The following is a 16461-nucleotide window of genomic DNA, read 5'->3' as shown; positions in this document are numbered from 1 at the left end:
CACCGAGACACCCACCGCCACCCCCGGGGGACCCCCGGGGGATGCAGAGATCCACCCGCAGCCCTGGGGATCCATAGGGGGATGCAGAGATCCACCCGCAGCCCTGGGGATCCATAGGGGGATGCAGAGATCCACCCGCAGCCCTGGGGGAGGTGCCCGTGCCGGAGCGGGTGGGTGCCTGCAGGAGGCTGGGATCCAGGGGCAGTCCCGGCGCAGAGGGGCCCTGCTCCAGGCTGGAGCAGCCTGGCCTTGGAGCGCTGCACCCTGTGGCAGACAGAGGGCTGGAGCAGCCTGGCCTTGGAGCGCTGCACCCCGTGGCAGACAGACCCCGGCGCAGCAGTTTTGGGGGGCTGTGTGCCCGTGGGAGGGGCTCACACTGCAGCAGGGGCGATGTGGCTGCTGCTCCTGAGTGGACCCACGCCAGGGAAGTTCAGGAGAGCTGGCTCCTGTGGGAGGGACCCCACGGCCTCACAGGGGAAGGACTCCTCTCCCTGAGCAGCACAAGAAAATCTTGGGTGACAAAGTGACCCAAACCCCCCCAGCCCCTGTCTGCCTGCACTGTCGGTGGGAAGGAGGGAGGGGTTGGGGGAAGAAAAAGTGTTTTAAGGGCTTATTTTACTTCTCATTATCCTCCTCTGATTTTCTTAGTAACAAACTGGCTTTGTACCTCTAAGTTGAGCCTGTTTTGCCTTTGGAGTGTTTCTTCCCCATCCTTATCTCAACTCATGAACCCTTCATTTAAATTTTTTCTCTCCTCTGCACAGCTGTAGCAGGGCAGGGTGAGTGAGTGACTTTCATGGGTGCCTGGTGTTTGGCCAGTGTCTAACCACAACAGGGGTTCATCTAGAAAATCATTCCATAAACAAAAAAAATGCCCCATGACCAATCGCACCCAGCGGGTGCCTACTCACCCCCACCCATGTCCCAAAGAAGGATCCCTGTGCTGCACTGAGCCTCCTTCCCAAAGGAGCAGGAAACCAAACCTCAGTGCAGGGATGCAAAGGAGCCACACGTGGCTGCTGAGCTTTGTCACTCCAGGCCACAATTAACTGTTTGCTGTGAGTGGCAGCCCCTGGTTCAGCACTTTCTGAATTCAGTGATTAGTAATTCCTGCTATAGATTATGTGCCCTTCAACTATTTTTCACTTAAACTGGGCAACTTGGAGGAAAAAAAAGGCCAAAAATAAAGAGTTCTTTCCTAGCTGAGAATTAAACTAAACCCTGAAGAAAGAACAGCTGCAATGCTTAATAACTGAGAAGAAAACCATCACACTGAGCCTTATATAGAGTTTCTTCCACCCATTTTGTGTGAGTGTAAAAAAGGTCTTTAATTGTCAACAACACAGAATTCCCTGTGACCAGACTGGGGATGTGAGTGCAGCAGAGAGTTCAGCAAAAAGCTTTAATAGCCCAGCTCCTTTTCCAAAAGCTGAGCTCTGCTCCCCACACGCAGCACACACCCCCTCCTCACACCCATGCTCCTGAGTGCAAGGGTTTGCTTGGGCCACTGCACCCACCCAGCTCCACGAGCCTGGAGAGCAGCACCAATTCCTGCCTTTTGGAGCCAAAGTCAACAATCAATTCCAGCAGGAGAAACTGCCACAGGGTGGTTGTGTGGCTCCTTCTGCACTCGCTTGCACCTCCTTCCCATCCATCATCCCTAAGGGAGGCTGTCTGTGGGTGAAGGGGTCTAAACTGGGACACACTGGATGCCCTGAGGGTGCCCCAGTACCTCCATTATTTTGGGATGCAGGGGAGCTGCAGCTGAAGTCACTCAGTAATTCCTTGGATAAACTCCTGGCTCCTCCCCTGGACCCCTTCTTCCCCAGCACACAGAAGGCACCTGATTTTGTCACCTCACTTCATTAAGCCCCTTCCGGTGTCCAAGAGAGCTGGAGAAGGACTGGGAACAAGGGCTAGAGGGACAGGACCCAGGGAATGGCTTCCCAGTGCCAGAGGGCAGGGCTGGATGGGATCTTGGGAAGGAATTGTTCCCTGGGAGGGTGGGCAGGCCCTGGCACAGGGTGCCCAGAGCAGCTGGGGCTGCCCCTGGATCCCTGGCAGTGTCCAAGGCCAGGCTGGACACTGGGGCTGGCAGCAGCCTGGGACAGTGGGAGGTGTCCCTGCCTGTGGTACTGGATGGGCTTTGAGATCCCTCCAACCCAAGCCATTCCAGGATTCTATGAAGCCTCCCAGGTAAGAGAGCTGCCTCACCTGGCACCCCTGCACTGCAGTCAGATGGAAAACACAGATACAAGTTTGGGATGTTTTCTCAATGTTGGCAAATTTGTCACCTTTTACATCTGTAAAGCTCTTCCCAATCCCATTCCCTGAACACCTGGTACAGCAAAATCATCCCAGCCAGGGATGCTGAGGGTGCTGGGTCTGACAGCAAGTCACACACCCCTGCCTGAGCCCAGGAGCTGCTCCCAGCTGGATGGTTTGTCTTGCTGCCCAGTGAAACTGGGATGTCAGAAGATGAAGGACGAGTTTTGTCTGCTCCTACTTCCCTGCTTCAGATGCTGTGGGAGGATCACTGCCAGAAGCTGCTTTCTAACCTTTTACATGTAGAAACATGGAATTGTTAAGGCTGGAAAAGACCTTTAAGATCATCAAGTCCAACCATCAACCAGCACCACCACCATGGTCACCACTAAGCTCTGTCCCAAGTGCCACATCCACTTGTTTTTTGAACACTTCCAGGGATGGTGACTCCACCACTGCCCTGGGCAGCCCCTTCCAGTGCTTGACAACCCTTTCTGGGAAGAAATTTTCCCCATATCCAGCCCAAACCTCCCCTGGCCCAGCCTGAGGCCGTTCCCTCTCCTCCTGTCCCTGTTCCCTGCGAGCAGAGCCCGACCCCCCCGGCTGCCCCCTCCTGTCAGGGACTTGTGCAGAGCCACAAGGTCCCCCCTGAGCCTCCTTTGCTCCAGGCTGAGCCCCTTTCCCAGCTCCCTCAGCCTCTCCTGGGGCTCCAGCCCCTTCCCAGCTCCGTTCCCTTCTCTGGACACGCTCCAGCCCCTCAATGTCCTTCTCGTCATGAGTTCTCCACTCTGTTCTAATCTTCAAAACCGAGAGGTTTCCATCCTCCAGGGACCAGTCAGTCACTGCCAAAACTCTTTTTATGTAAATACTGTCTTTTTGCCTCCTTAGTCTGAAGCCCCTGGTACCACTGGAAGAAATTCTACCCTCCATTTCTTGCTTGCACCACCCACAAGCTATCCAGAGATCCTCAGGAACTACCTGCAGCATGCATTTAGAATAGGAAAGAGGAATTTGGGGACAAAGTGTCGGTGACAAATACTGGACTTGCACCAACACCCTGTCCAGGTTCTACCTGTCCCTATGTTCCTTAAACTCTGCTGCAACAAGAAGGCAGTGCCCAGACTGGCAATCTCAGATTGGCTTTGAAACCCCCAAAACTCACTCCCTGCAGCCTTTTCTCCCAAGGTTGCCAAGCAATCCACACTCCCAAGGTTCTCAGGCCAGACAGCAGTAACTGATAACCCTGAAAGCTGAAAGCCTTCCACACAAAAGGGAACTGAACCCTCACATTTCACAGCAGCTTTCAACCCAGCAGGTAAACTCAGGTGCAAACACTTCCAAGCACTCAGTCATGACAAGGATGAGATTCTCCCAACACACAGAATCTCCCTCTTCAGCTGCTTGAGATAAGCAACACCACTAAACCGAACCAGCATCCTTGCACCTTTGGAGGGGAGAGCACACACACAACCAGCCCAACCCAGCATTACCTGTTTCCCCAGCCTTCCCTTGTCTTCAGTTTTCACATCTTTAGATTCATTAAAGATCCTCAGACACTCTTCCATGGGATCTGACTCGAAGTCCACATCTTTCTCAAGGATGGAATAATCAATGTCATCAGATGTTGAGGAAGATGATGACGACTTGGACAACTTGGAGCGCTTCACTTTCTTTGTCCTGTCCTTGTCACTCTCAGAGGCTGAGCCAGAGTCGGCCCCATCCGAGTCCGAGCTCACATCAAGTAAGGAGGAGGACAAAGGCCGGCCTTTGTCATCGTCATCTCCACTCTCATCTCCAAACAGGTCCACGTGACTCAAACTCTGCTGCTTCCGACCCTTCTTCGGGTCTCCTTTTCCAGCAGAACTGACCTTGTCTTTCTTTTGCTCCAGGGAACTCTTGGTCCCTTTCTCTTTGTTTTTACGACCAGAGCTTTCCTTGCCATTTTTCACATCAGCTGTTTTGCTCTGCGAGTCCTTCTTGCTGCTCCCCACTTTCTCTGTGCCCTTGGTAACACCTTCGCTCTTGCTTTTCCCTGAACTGCTGGTGGTGGACTTGGATTTTTCTTTCTTACACCCATCCACCTTTTCTGACTTCTGTTTTTCAGGTTTCTTCAAGTTCCCATCTGCTTTCACTTTGACACTTTTGTCTTTGCAGTTTTTCTCTTCATTCTTGATTTTTAATTTTTCTTCTTTCTTGAGCACTTTGTCTTTGTCTGTATTTTTATTTTTCTCCTTCTTCCCAGCCTCACTGAGGCCTGGTGTTTTACTAACATCTGTTTTCTTCCTTTTTGTTTTGTCTTTGGAGTCTTTGTTTTTATTTTCAATTTCCTTGTTGTTCTTACCAGAACACAACTTCACTGCTTTTGGGTTCTTGTCTGGTGAGTTCTTGGCAAGGTTTTTCTGTGAATTTGGAAGGTCCTCCCTGCGCTGTGCTGCTTCTTTGCTCTCCTGGGAAGCAGAGCCATCCACTTTGGTGCTCTGCTCTTTGCTGGACTCACTCGAGTTGTTTGACTCACCCTCAGAACCACCTTTTGAGGGTGAACTACCAGAAGCTGTTTTATATTCCACCTCAGCCTCATCTTCAGAGGAGGAGAACCTGGCCAACACCTCATCGTCATCAGGATCTTCACAGAGCTTCTTCCTTGATGGAGAATAAGACTCCTCATAATCAGAGGCCCTTTCCCTTTTGGACCCCTTGGTTGTGGCTTTGCCCAACAGCCTGGCAGAGTAATTGGAAAGGGGGTCGTATTCCAAGTCTGTGGAGGGCTTGGAGTCATCAATCACATATTTATTGTTAGTGACAGTGCTGCTGTATTTTTTATTCTGCACTACAGCCTTGGGGACATATTCCAGTGAGCTCCCTTTGGAGCGGGAGGAATCCAGAGTGTATTTACTGGACCGGCCAGCAGCAGCCAGAGGAGTGGGGTTGTAGTCTGAGTTATTACTGAAGTTGTAGCTCCCTGGATTATACTCCAAGGAGGCAAAGGAATCATTCTGAGGCCCAGCAGCCGACACAGGTGAGTTTGAAATGAGTGAGGAGCCCTCTGAAGCACCCAACTCCTTCGTGGTTTCCAGGAGCTCCTCGTACTTCTTCTGCTCCCTCTCCACTTCGTTCTTCACTGCCTCAATGGCCTTGTTGACCAGCTCCAGCTCCAGAATTCCGGGTGTGACATCTGTAATGTCAGCCAGGGTGCCATCCTCCGCCTCCAGTGAGGGCCTGGGAAGCTCTGGGTTGTAGGGATCATAGCCTCGCTCTGGAAAGAGGAAAGAAAATCATTTACTGCCAGCAATTCAAGTACAATTTAAAAGAGGTCTTTTCAAGGTCTGCTCTGATCAAACCCCAACACTGAATGACACAACCAGAAGCCACAGTCTTGCACCACAGAATAAATAAATGTTGGATACCAAAAGCCACCAGTGATGTTCTCTGGCCTAGACTAGACCAGATTGTACAAACTACTCCCAGGACTAAAGATCTGCTAACAAAGTGCTTTTAATACTCATGGAAAAGCTCTATAAATTAAATATTCTTCAGGGCACCAAAGAATAATCACTGTATTAGGCCCAAGGGGAGCTGATTGTGCACAGAATTATCTGCTTAATTCAATGAAGCCACCAAGGAGGAAAGAGGATTCCTGCAAGAAAATGTGGATTAGATTCTCACTTCTCACTGCCAACACCTAAAGCCCACCAAGAGCATCCAATATTCCTCAAGGCTCAGTGTTTCTCATGGCAGCTGCAGGAAAACCAGTCTGATCTGGACTGATAAACTGAGAGCTGCTGGGAAGGAAAAATTATAACAGGCAACACAACTCAGCCATTCAGATCAACCACCAAGACAAGAACACTGAACACCCAAAATATTTCCCTTTTCAGGAAAGTCCCTTCAGTGGCCTCTCTTCCACATCCAGCCTGGAGGAGCGGAGGCTCCAGGGAGAGCTCCGAGCCCCTTGCAGGGCCTAAAGGGGCTCCAGGAGAGCTGCAGAGGGACTGGGGACAAGGCATGGAGGGCCAGGAGCCAGGGAATGGCTTCCCAGTGCCAGAGGGCAGGGCTGGATGGGATCTTGGGAAGGAATTGCTCCCTATGAGGGTGGGCGGGCCCGGGCACAGGGTGCCCAGAGCAGCTGGGGCTGCCCCTGGATCCCTGGCAGTGGCCAAGGCCAGGCTGGACACTGGGGCTTGGAGCAGCCTGGGACAGTGGGAGGTGTCCCTGCCCATGGCAGGGGTGGAATGAGATGATTTTTAAAGTCCCTCCCAACCCACACCATTCCAGGACTCCAGCAAAGACAGTGGCATTTAGCAAACCCACAGAAGCTACAGGAACATTAACGGCTGCTTTTTGACTCTGAACTGCTTTCAGCCCTTGTTTTATCACAGCGTCTCTGGATGCTGACATTCCAGAGGAACTTTTGTTCTCTGCTACAAGGACAGTACTAAAACTGGCTCTCCAACATGGGTATGCAGAAGACCCAAACAATAAGCAAAGAGATAGAAGACAGGAAATAAAAAACCTCTCAGGTCTAAGAGGGATGAGAGAATTTCTTGTAACAGTCAGAAACAAACCGTATTAAAAGAGCTGTTTCTACCATTCTCGTAAGACTGAGGGGTTTGGGGTTTTTTGGAGGGGGAGGCAGGGGTAGGTTTGGGGTTTTTTAGAGAGGATGCATGAATGCCCAGCTTCCTTTGGCAACAGGAAAAGGATCTGTCTAGCAGTTGGCAGAACTGGCCCCCAAGGAAGCAGAATGAAAGAGGCTGGGTTAAAATAAAGGCAGCGGTTTCAGAAAATGCTTTTTAACCCTTTGGGTTTGTGAAGTTTTTTTCCAAACCACTTAGCTCCTGATTGAACGGGGACTCTGGGCAGCGTGCTGTCACCACCTTCCACAGGCCTGTCTGAGCCCTGTTCAGAGCCAGAAACACGGGGGAAGAGGAACAAGGTGCTATTTCTATAAGCAGTTCCCCTCCAGCTATTGCAGAGAGCTGTAATGATGACACAAAGAGCATTTCCAAACCCAGGGTGTGCTCCTCCCTTGGACAGCCAGCACAGCCAGGGACAGAGGGAGCGAGCAGGTGACAAACCAGGACAGTGGGCACTGCACAGGCCAATTCCTGGTTAGAAACCTTGAAGAAAAGCAGGCAACAAGGAAGAAACACGAACAAAGCCATATGCAAACAGCAGCAGCATCAAGGCAAGGGTATGTACAGCTTATCAAAATGATTAGGGGTAAGATCAGCCTAAGAAGTGGTAAGGAGCAGACAGCCCTCCACGCCCACCACTCATCTCTGACCATGGTGTGAAACATCAGCTCCACACTGGACAAAAGGACCGGTGCACTGAAGCCTGGAGGAGTCAGCTACTACTCTCTACATCAGAATGGAGACCTAAAATTCGGCACAAATATTTTAAGGGAACTGCTGAAAGCAGGGCTAAATATGAGATGGTCTGCAAACAGAGAACCCAGAGTCTGGATCTAGAGACTTGCCAAAATAAAGCAACAAACCCTAACCAAACAAAAGCCATCTTGTCCATGCAGAAAACCAAACTATTTTAAATGTATCAGGATCAGGGAAAGCAGAGGGCAACCCCAGCACGGATCTGGTGTCTGGGTCTCTGCTGTTCATCTCTAGCATAAAACTCCTGGCACATTTTCTGTGGCTGGAATGGCCAGATGAAAACACACATTGTAACCTCAGGACAATCCCCAGGCTTTGAGGCAGGGCAGGGGAAGAGCTCTTGTGGAAGTGTGGGGGAGGCCTGATGGATTCTCCAGCACTGCTGATCAAAGGATGCCTGGCCATGAAAGACTTGTGTAAGTGGCTCCACGATGGCCATCAGCACCATCCCCTCTGGCCACGAGGCATCTGCTGATAATGCAGCAGAAACACAGAAGGAGGGGGGTTTATTTCTATGAAAACACACACACAAATATATATACATATATAAATGATGAGGCATAAACACACAAGTCTCCAAATCAGAGATCTTCAACCTGCTATTTGAAATCAGAGCAGCTTTTCAGCTGCCAAACTACACTCCCAGGAACCAGGAAAGGGAAGGATCTTCCTACCACTGGGATGTGACACTCAAAGGAGTCTGCTTCACCTTTTCCTTTATTCCTCTTCCTTTCACTAACCTGGCTACTCAGGGTGTACAGGAGGAGCTACACTGGGGTTGCTGCTCTGATGTACCAATGGCTGCAGTTCCTGAGGCACTCCGAGTGAAATAACTCTTTTTGGAGGGATGGAAAGCAGAGTCTGCTCTGTCCCTCAGGAATCACGAGATAATGAGACTTGAGATGCCAACTCCTTGCAGGATTGTGAACTAAACACTTTTTAAAGTACAAACTATTTTAATAAATTAATGTACCTCAGACATATGAAATAACTCTCCTGAGGCACAAAAGGTGAGGATACCATCAATGTTATAGAAAACAAGTTATTAATATTTTACACAGAACCTCAGTGAACATTTTACTTAACCCAGACCTGCTTTAGAACACACCCAACTGAGCTGTGCTTAAATCAGCCATTGCAGCACAGAAAACATGGAAGCATAAAACAAGATTCTGCCTAAAAAAAAAACCGGGCTGATGGGTTTTTTCCCTGATTATTGTCACGCTGGTTGTGGAACATGAGGCCTCAGTTCCAAGGTGGAGCTGGATTATTACAAAGCTTCCCTGAGCCAGAGACTGACTCCTCACTGGTCCTTCTAGTTTGGGCAACAGGCAAGGGCAGTAAACAAAGCTGACATTAAAGAAGAGTGGGAGGACAAGGTCGCCTGGGTGAAGGTAAAACTTAATTTACAGTGAATCATTCCAGAGAAAAGTTTTTCCTTTTTTTTGTCCAGCCCTGCCACAGCATGTACCTGAGATGCTTTAAATACAGAAAAGCCCAAATGTGTGACAGGTGCTGGCCAATGCAAACCTGCAGGTTTTGGAAAAGGAGTCCAGCTCTTGAATGCACGCAGGGAACAGAATCCCAGGATGGTTTGGGTTAGGAGGGACCTTAAAGCTCCTCCAGTCCCACCCCTGCCATGGGCAGAGACACCTTCCACTGTCCCAGGGTGTTCTAAGCCCCATCCAACCTTGGACACTTCCAGGGATGCAGCAGCCACAGCTGCTCTGAGCAACTGGATGACAACTGCTTCTTCCAGATCCAACAGAGCTGCTCAGCTGCTGCCAGACAAAAAAGGCAGCAAAAATGAAAAACTTCCAAATTTACAGCAATTAGGAATTCAAAATGAAAGGCTTTGCTGGCCAAGCTGCAGAGGGACCAGCACAGGTCAAAAGACACTGAACCTTTCTTGTAGTGAACCCACAAGAGAGACACTGAGGGGCTAGAGCTGGGGAAGGGGCTGGAGCCCCAGGAGAGGCTGAGGGAGCTGGGAAAGGGGCTCAGCCTGGAGCAAAGGAGGCTCAGGGGGGACCTTGTGGCTCTGCACAAGTCCCTGACAGGAGGGGGCAGCCAGGGGGGTCGGGCTCTGCTCCCAGGGAACAGGGACAGGAGGAGAGGGAACGGCCTCAGGCTGGGCCAGGGGAGGTTTGGGCTGGATATTGGAAAAATTTCTTCCCAGAAAGGGTTGTCAGGCACTGGCACAGGCAGTGATGGAGTCCTCATCCCTGCAAGTGTTCAAAAATCGTGGGCATGTGACACCTGGGGATGTGGTTTAGTGGTGACTGTGGCCAACTGTTGGACTCAATCTCACAGCTCTTTTTGATTTTCAAGCCCTGCTGCTGCTGAAGTCACCCATTCCCTTGGGTCACCTGCAGCTGGCAACAAAAAGGTGCATTCATGGCGAGGTGGGCAAGGTGAAAGCTGTTTGGAGACTCTCTGGAAAAGGAAAAAATAAAGGCGTTTTTATTTCACGTCATCGGAACAGCTTTGTTGGTTTAAGAGCTCGCTGTGTTTACAGTGCCAGCACTCAGCAAAGGGACAACCTCTGTGATTGCAGGAGAATTATCACCGCTGGAAAATCATTCTGAGCTTTTCATTTAACACTTCACAGAAGAGACAGCAGTTCCTCAAGAACAAAATGTTTCAGAGAGGCTTTACCAGCAGCCTGAGTTCTGCTGCTCTTCAGAATTAAAGAGCACACAAGAAATGGCAGGTTTTGGCACAGAGCTCATTTGCCAGGACCCAAAGCAAATTTCCAACAATTAATTTAACAAGAATATGCAACCGCTTGGAAATAATTAACACTGAGATTTAAAATAGTACATTTCAAATAATCATCCAGAGGAAATGGGTTAGGAGGGCAGGGAAGGGGAGCTAAGAGAAATGTTTCTTCAACTTTAAACTTAACCCTAGTCCAAGGATTTGTTTTGCTCCTTTTTTGTGTTTTTGAGAAGTAAATTTAATTATAAAATTAAGCGTTAAAAGCAGAGATAACCTTGTCCTGGTCAAGGAACATCAGGAAGCAAGGTTTGAGAGGTATTGGAGGCAGAAGAATCCTGTGCACCCCACTCCTTGGATTTGTTCCTCCAGGGGAGCTATTTCATGCCACAGACTCAAAGTACACCATGAACCTCCACAGTCATTTCTTTAGTGGAAAAACGGATGCAGATATGAGAAAAGAAAGTCTGATATTAGCAAGGCTGAAAAAAAGCCTGAACAGTCATCTCTCACTCCAAGGTATTTTTAGCCCTGCTGGGACCCAGCCTGGGCAGCGCTGGTTTCTCCAGGTGTTGTGGCCAATGGGCCACCTGTCCCCGTGGGCTGAACCCCAGGGGTGACACAGCACAGGGAGGGGGTCACACAGAGGGACCAGAGCAGCCAGACACCACCTCTGCATTGTACTCTGAGCCATTTCCTCAGCTCAGCCATCCCAGACTGAGGGCAGGCAGTGGCCAGGGAGAAATCATGGAATGGTTTGGGTTGGAAAGGATCTTGAAGCCCATCTTGTTCCTGGACCCCTTCTACTGTCCCAGGCTGCTCCAAGCCCCAATGTCCAGCCTGGCCTTGGCCACTGCCAGGGATCCAGGGGCAGCCCCAGCTGCTCTGGGCACCCTGTGCCAGGGCCTGCCCACCCTCCCAGGGAACAATTCCTTCCCAAGATCCCATCCAGCCCTGCCCTCTGGCACTGGGAAGCCATTCCCTGGGTCCTGGCCCTCCAGGTCCTTGTCCGAAGTCCTGCTCTCCTGAGACAGGGGCCTGCCCAGGTGGGTTCATTGCAGCAGGAGCAGCTCCAGAGTGTCCTTCCCGAGCTGGAAGTGTTATCAGGGAACGACTCACTCAGTAGGAAACTCATGAGAGCACATCCCACAAAGCAGCTCAGACAGAAATGCCCCGGGATGCAGCACCGACCTCCTCAGTTTATTCAAGAAAACACAGTTTTGGGCAGTTTTATCTCTGGTGCAGCAAAACAAGAATCTGAAGGGTCCTCAAGCCACTGAACGTGGTAGCTTCACCCTCCTGGTGGCTTCACAGAGAGCCCCCAGAGACACCTGGGACTGTCACTGCCTCCCACAGCAACACCAGTTAAATCCAGGGATGCAAAGCCAGGACACAATGACCTGGCCCACACAAACCCCTCGTTCCCATCCCTCTATCCCCAGAATCACCGACAGTCCCACCCACGCTGGTGGAAAACAGCAAAGAGCATCGAGGTCTGTGACACATTTTCCTAAGAGGAAATCACACCATTGGCACATTTCTCCCATAACTTAGGAAAGGATGTGAGAATCCCAACTGGTGGACTGGCCAGGACAGGCAGAGGACAAAGACTGGCACCCAAAATACACCCTGACCCCATGGCCTGTCATGCACAGGCTGGAAGGAGTCTCACCATTTGAAAATCTGGATAGTCAATGTTTGGGTTCTTTGGAGATCTTTCCATTCCCCCTCTCAGTTTAGCTCTGAAGTTACTCCTCAAAATACAAGAAAAGTTGAAATTCTGTTTGGGGGAAAAAAACCAACAAACTTAACAGAGATTTGTTTTTTTCTGTTTCTGAGAAAAAGACCAAAAAACACTTCCACATCTCCTGTGGATAGTGTTGGATAAAACTAAGGATCTACTCCAAAATGTAATTAGCAGAGCAAGTCTTTTCAAAGAAAAAAAAAGTATTTAAATATTTCAAATATTCTGGTGTCTTCTTTTCCCTCTATTCAACTCCACCTTGAAAACCTACCTCAACCAGCAGAGTCACAAGCAGCAACACCCACCTGTCCTTTAATTTTCCAGCCTTTTTCTAGTGTGCTCAAGATAAGCTATCTTCTCCACACCTGTCTCATTTCTTTAACTAGTGTGGGTGAAAAATTCCCACTTAAGACAAGAAAAAAAAAAAAAACAACCAAAACCCAACTACTTCAACTCAGTCACAACTGGACACTTGGAAAACGAAGTCAAAAGCTAAAGAAAAGCACCTTTCAAGCTGTATTACATTAAAACACTTCAGTTGCGATGTATGAAAGGCTAAAAGCAAAACCTAAGCTGTTTTTAAAACCTATCTGGCTTCAAACAATTCAAAAGCTGGAATTAAAACTCTGCAGCTCCTTTAGGACTCAGACACCTGCAGCTCCTTGGCCACTTTTAACCACAGAACCCAACACCCCCAGCACAACCCTCACTTCAATAAAAACCCAAAATCCCCAGGGAAATGAAAACCCTCCAAAGCCAAGCTGAGCTTTTTGCACACTCCACATGTTCCAGAGGCAGATGCCCAAGGACTCAGGTCTCCTGGGAAATGAATGGCGAGAAGCCTCCCTGGAGAAGTCGCTTCTCTCCAGCTGCTCCTTCCCAGCCGCACCCCCCAAACCACGACCTCACCCCGCAGGAAGCCAAAAACTTCACAGAGAGTTACCTGAGCTGCCCGGGGTCAATAAACACTGCAGATACTTGTTCATGCTGGAGCTGCCCGGTGCTGCTGAGACAGCCCGGCAGGGGCTGCAGGCAGCACGCGGTGCCCGGCTGCTGACACAGCACTTCGTGGGAACTGGGGCAGGACCCGCCCGAGTCCCGCCTTCACCCTCGGGTGCTCCCAGCTCGGTCGGGCTTGGAGTGTCTGCAGGGGCTTCCCGACCCCTTTCCTCTCTCCTAGCGCTGCTCCCCTCACCTTGGAGGAGTTCCTGACCTCCTCTTCCTCCTCCTCTCACCGCTCGCCAACTGCAGCTGCTTTTGGCTTGGTTTGAGCTGCACACGTTGGTGTGCGCGGTGGTTCCCCAAACATCCATCCCCCGGTGGTGCTGTGCCCCCAGCCCGACCCCAACACCCCCCCAGCTCTCCAGCCGGCAGGGGAGGAGGTGGCAGGGCTGGGACACAGCCTGGCCCTGCCTGTCGGTGCCTGCCCAAGCCCACGTGAGCCAGCCCAGCGCCTCCGCCTCGCCCAGCACAGGGAACACGCTCCGGGAAGCCCTGGATTAGTGAGTCGTGCTTCCCACTAGCGCGGCGGGGCTTGGCTAGAGATTAAAAACATAAATCAGAGCAAGTGTTCAAACGTCAGGGAAGATATCCCAAAGGGGAGAGGGAGGTCCCAGGAGCGCAGACAAAGGGCTCCTGGGCAGGTGGAGAGGAGCCGGGTACTCACCAGCACTGGCACAACTCCAGCTGTGCCAAACCCCAAAGCCTGCTGGCCTGATGGAGATCTGCTCCCGCCTCCTGCTTTTCACACATCTGGAATTGGCCCACGTGGGGAGACTCGGACTCGGGGTGGAATCTCCCCACAGTCACAGAAAGATCAAAAATGGGAAGTGTCCTGTGAGCCCACACTGAAATCCCGGCACAAAGGGCACCTGCACTGTCCCCCCCCAGGAAACTGCCCCAACTGACAGTGCAGGGAAATCACCACTAATCCCAAACGGCTGAGAAGATACATCCGACCTCAACATCAATTGATTTTTCACTCTTCATTTCAAAACTTGGTTAAAAATAAAATCCACTGGTGGCTTTTTGGTAATTACTGTCCTAAACACAAATGTGGGGGGAAAAAGCAGAATTGATGCCCCCTCCCAGTTCACGGACTAGAGCACCCAACACTGAACACCTGCTTTGCTCTCTCAGAGAAATGATACTGAAAACACTTCATGGGCTTCTACTTCTCCTGTAGCAAATACAGTAATTAAAGCTCTTTGCTGAGATGATCTTGCACAACATCCATTCCAGGAAGGAAAATGCACTGGGAAAGACCTTTTTTTCATCCTTTTTAGGCACGGTGTGAACATGCCCTGCAATGTGAGTCACGCCAAGGCTCTAAATCCCAGCCTGTGCCACGGCTGCTCCCACCAAACAGGCACAGCCCCTCAGCAAAGTCCTGTGTGAGTAACCTGACAATAGCCCTGATCCTGTGGGGACATGTGGGGTGATTAAAGCTGGGTTTTAATTAAAGAGACTCTTTAGGTTTTACCAAGTATCACAGAACCATAGAATGTCCTGAGCTGGAAGGGACCCTCAGGGATCATCCAGTCCAGCCCCTGGCCCTGCACAGACACCCCAACAACCCCAGCCTGGGCATCCCTGAGAGCGCTGTCCAAACGCTCCTGCAGCTCTGGCAGCCTCGGGGCCGGGCCCATTCCCATTCCCTGGGGAGCCTGGGCAGTGCCCAGCAGCCTCGGGGGGATCATCTGGTCACAGCCATCCTATGTGGCTGCTTTTGGGCAGAAGAAGGGAGAGGTGAAGTGCCTCCTGCACCAGTGACAGGATCTGGAGATCAAACTGGGGAGATAAGCCCAAGGATTTCTCCTCTCTTGACCTGAGCCCAACAGTGTTGCAGCAGCTCATTGTGTGTCAATCGCACAGAGGAGCAGAACTCTGTCCCTGACACCTTCCACAGATTTGATCCAGGTCTAACCTGCAAAGCTTTCTACATCCAGATAGAAAATCCACACAGCAAGAAAACCTGCCCCACAAGCTTTGGACCACATGAGAAAACTGCTGAGCAGCTCAGTACACCCCACTGCTGAATAAAGTACTTCAGGCAGGGTGCTGAAAGCCTGGCTGGCTCTTCCCATCTCACACGAACACAAGGATCAGGACCTGAGGGAGTGGCTGGAGCTGGGTCAGGGCTGGGCATGGAGCTCAGGGAAAGGTTCTTCCCCCCGAGGCTGCTGGGCACTGCCCAGGCTCCCCAGGGAATGGGCCCGGCCCCGAGGCTGCCAGAGCTGCAGGAGCGTTTGGACAGCGCTCTCAGGGATGCCCAGGCTGGGGTTGTTGGGGTGTCTGTGCAGGGCCAGGGGCTGCACTGATGATCCCTGAGGGTCTCTTCCAGCTCAGGATATTCCAGGATTCTGTGATCAGAGCAGACCAAAGAGCTCAGAGCCCCAAACCTGGAAGCAGCTTTCTGCTCTGGGTTCAAAAACATCCACCTCTGAAACACCCCCTGACAGCATCAAACCAGCAAACCAGGGCTGCCTACCTTAAGATATTTATGAAGAGCTGTATTATGCCTCTTTTATGTCTTTCAGCATACTCAGGACCTCGACTTTAAAGAGAGACCTATTTTTCCCCTCTACAGCTCTTGAAAAGACGCTTTTAGGACTGAAGGCAGCTCTTCCCTCCTCCTTACAGCGCATGCTTTCAAAGCACTTCACACACATTCAATAATCTTTTCATCCTGCTCTGAAGCAGGTGGGTTTTAGTCGTCTCAGAGATGGAAAGAGCACTTCAGCCAAGTCAGGATGAGAATTTGCAATCTCCAGATTCCCAGTCCTGGATGGAAAACACCCCATCAGCCCCAGCCCCTTGCTCAGTGCTCAGCCAGCACAGAATTTTCCCAAACCTCCAAGGCAGCCACATTCTGTTACCACACAGGCAGATCCCTGCAGTAAAACACAGGAACGGATTTCCCACACCAAGCATTCCATGTTTCAGACCCCAGTTCAAACGTGCCCCTCACTCAGCATGTTTGTATTTATGGAGCTGCTTCCAGGCAGGAAGGAAAGAGAATGCCTGACACATCCAGACAGCAGCAGTCAGGGAAAACTCAGTCCTGCTGCTCCTGCAGATCTCCAAGGGGCATGGAGGGCACTTCACCACTGTCCCCCAGTGCTTGGGAGCACAGGAGCACTGCATGAAAAACAGAGATCCTGTTATGAACACCTGAACCTTGGGAAGTCTGGAACGGTGAGGGTGGGCAAAAAAGGAGGGGAACAGTGCTACATCCCACTAATTCATCTTTTCACATCCTCTCTGCTCCATCTGGCACATGCCCACAGCCCTCCTCACCCCCCCCCCCAGCCTGCCAGGGCCAGCTCCCCTCTCAGTTTTCAA

General features: G+C 50.9%; 1 protein-coding gene across 1 annotated transcript in view; it reads right to left on the bottom strand.

Moving 5' to 3' along the window:
- The window catches only part of REXO1 (RNA exonuclease 1 homolog), a 40297-nt gene extending 27128 nt beyond the window's left edge, over positions 1-13169 (bottom strand). The window contains 2 exon segments of the mRNA XM_008639103.2: positions 3756-5518; positions 13061-13169. Of these exon segments, the coding sequence (XP_008637325.1) occupies positions 3756-5518; positions 13061-13103 (1806 nt within the window). The 5' untranslated portion in view covers positions 13104-13169.
- Between the last annotated feature and the right edge of the window lie 3292 nt (positions 13170-16461).

This window comes from Corvus brachyrhynchos, unplaced genomic scaffold, assembly GCF_000691975.1.
Source record: "Corvus brachyrhynchos isolate BGI_N302 unplaced genomic scaffold, ASM69197v1 scaffold130, whole genome shotgun sequence".
Classification (NCBI taxonomy): Eukaryota; Metazoa; Chordata; class Aves; order Passeriformes; family Corvidae; genus Corvus; species Corvus brachyrhynchos.
The sequence above is the reverse complement of the archived record's forward strand: the minus strand, read 5'-3'. Positions and strand labels throughout refer to the sequence as shown.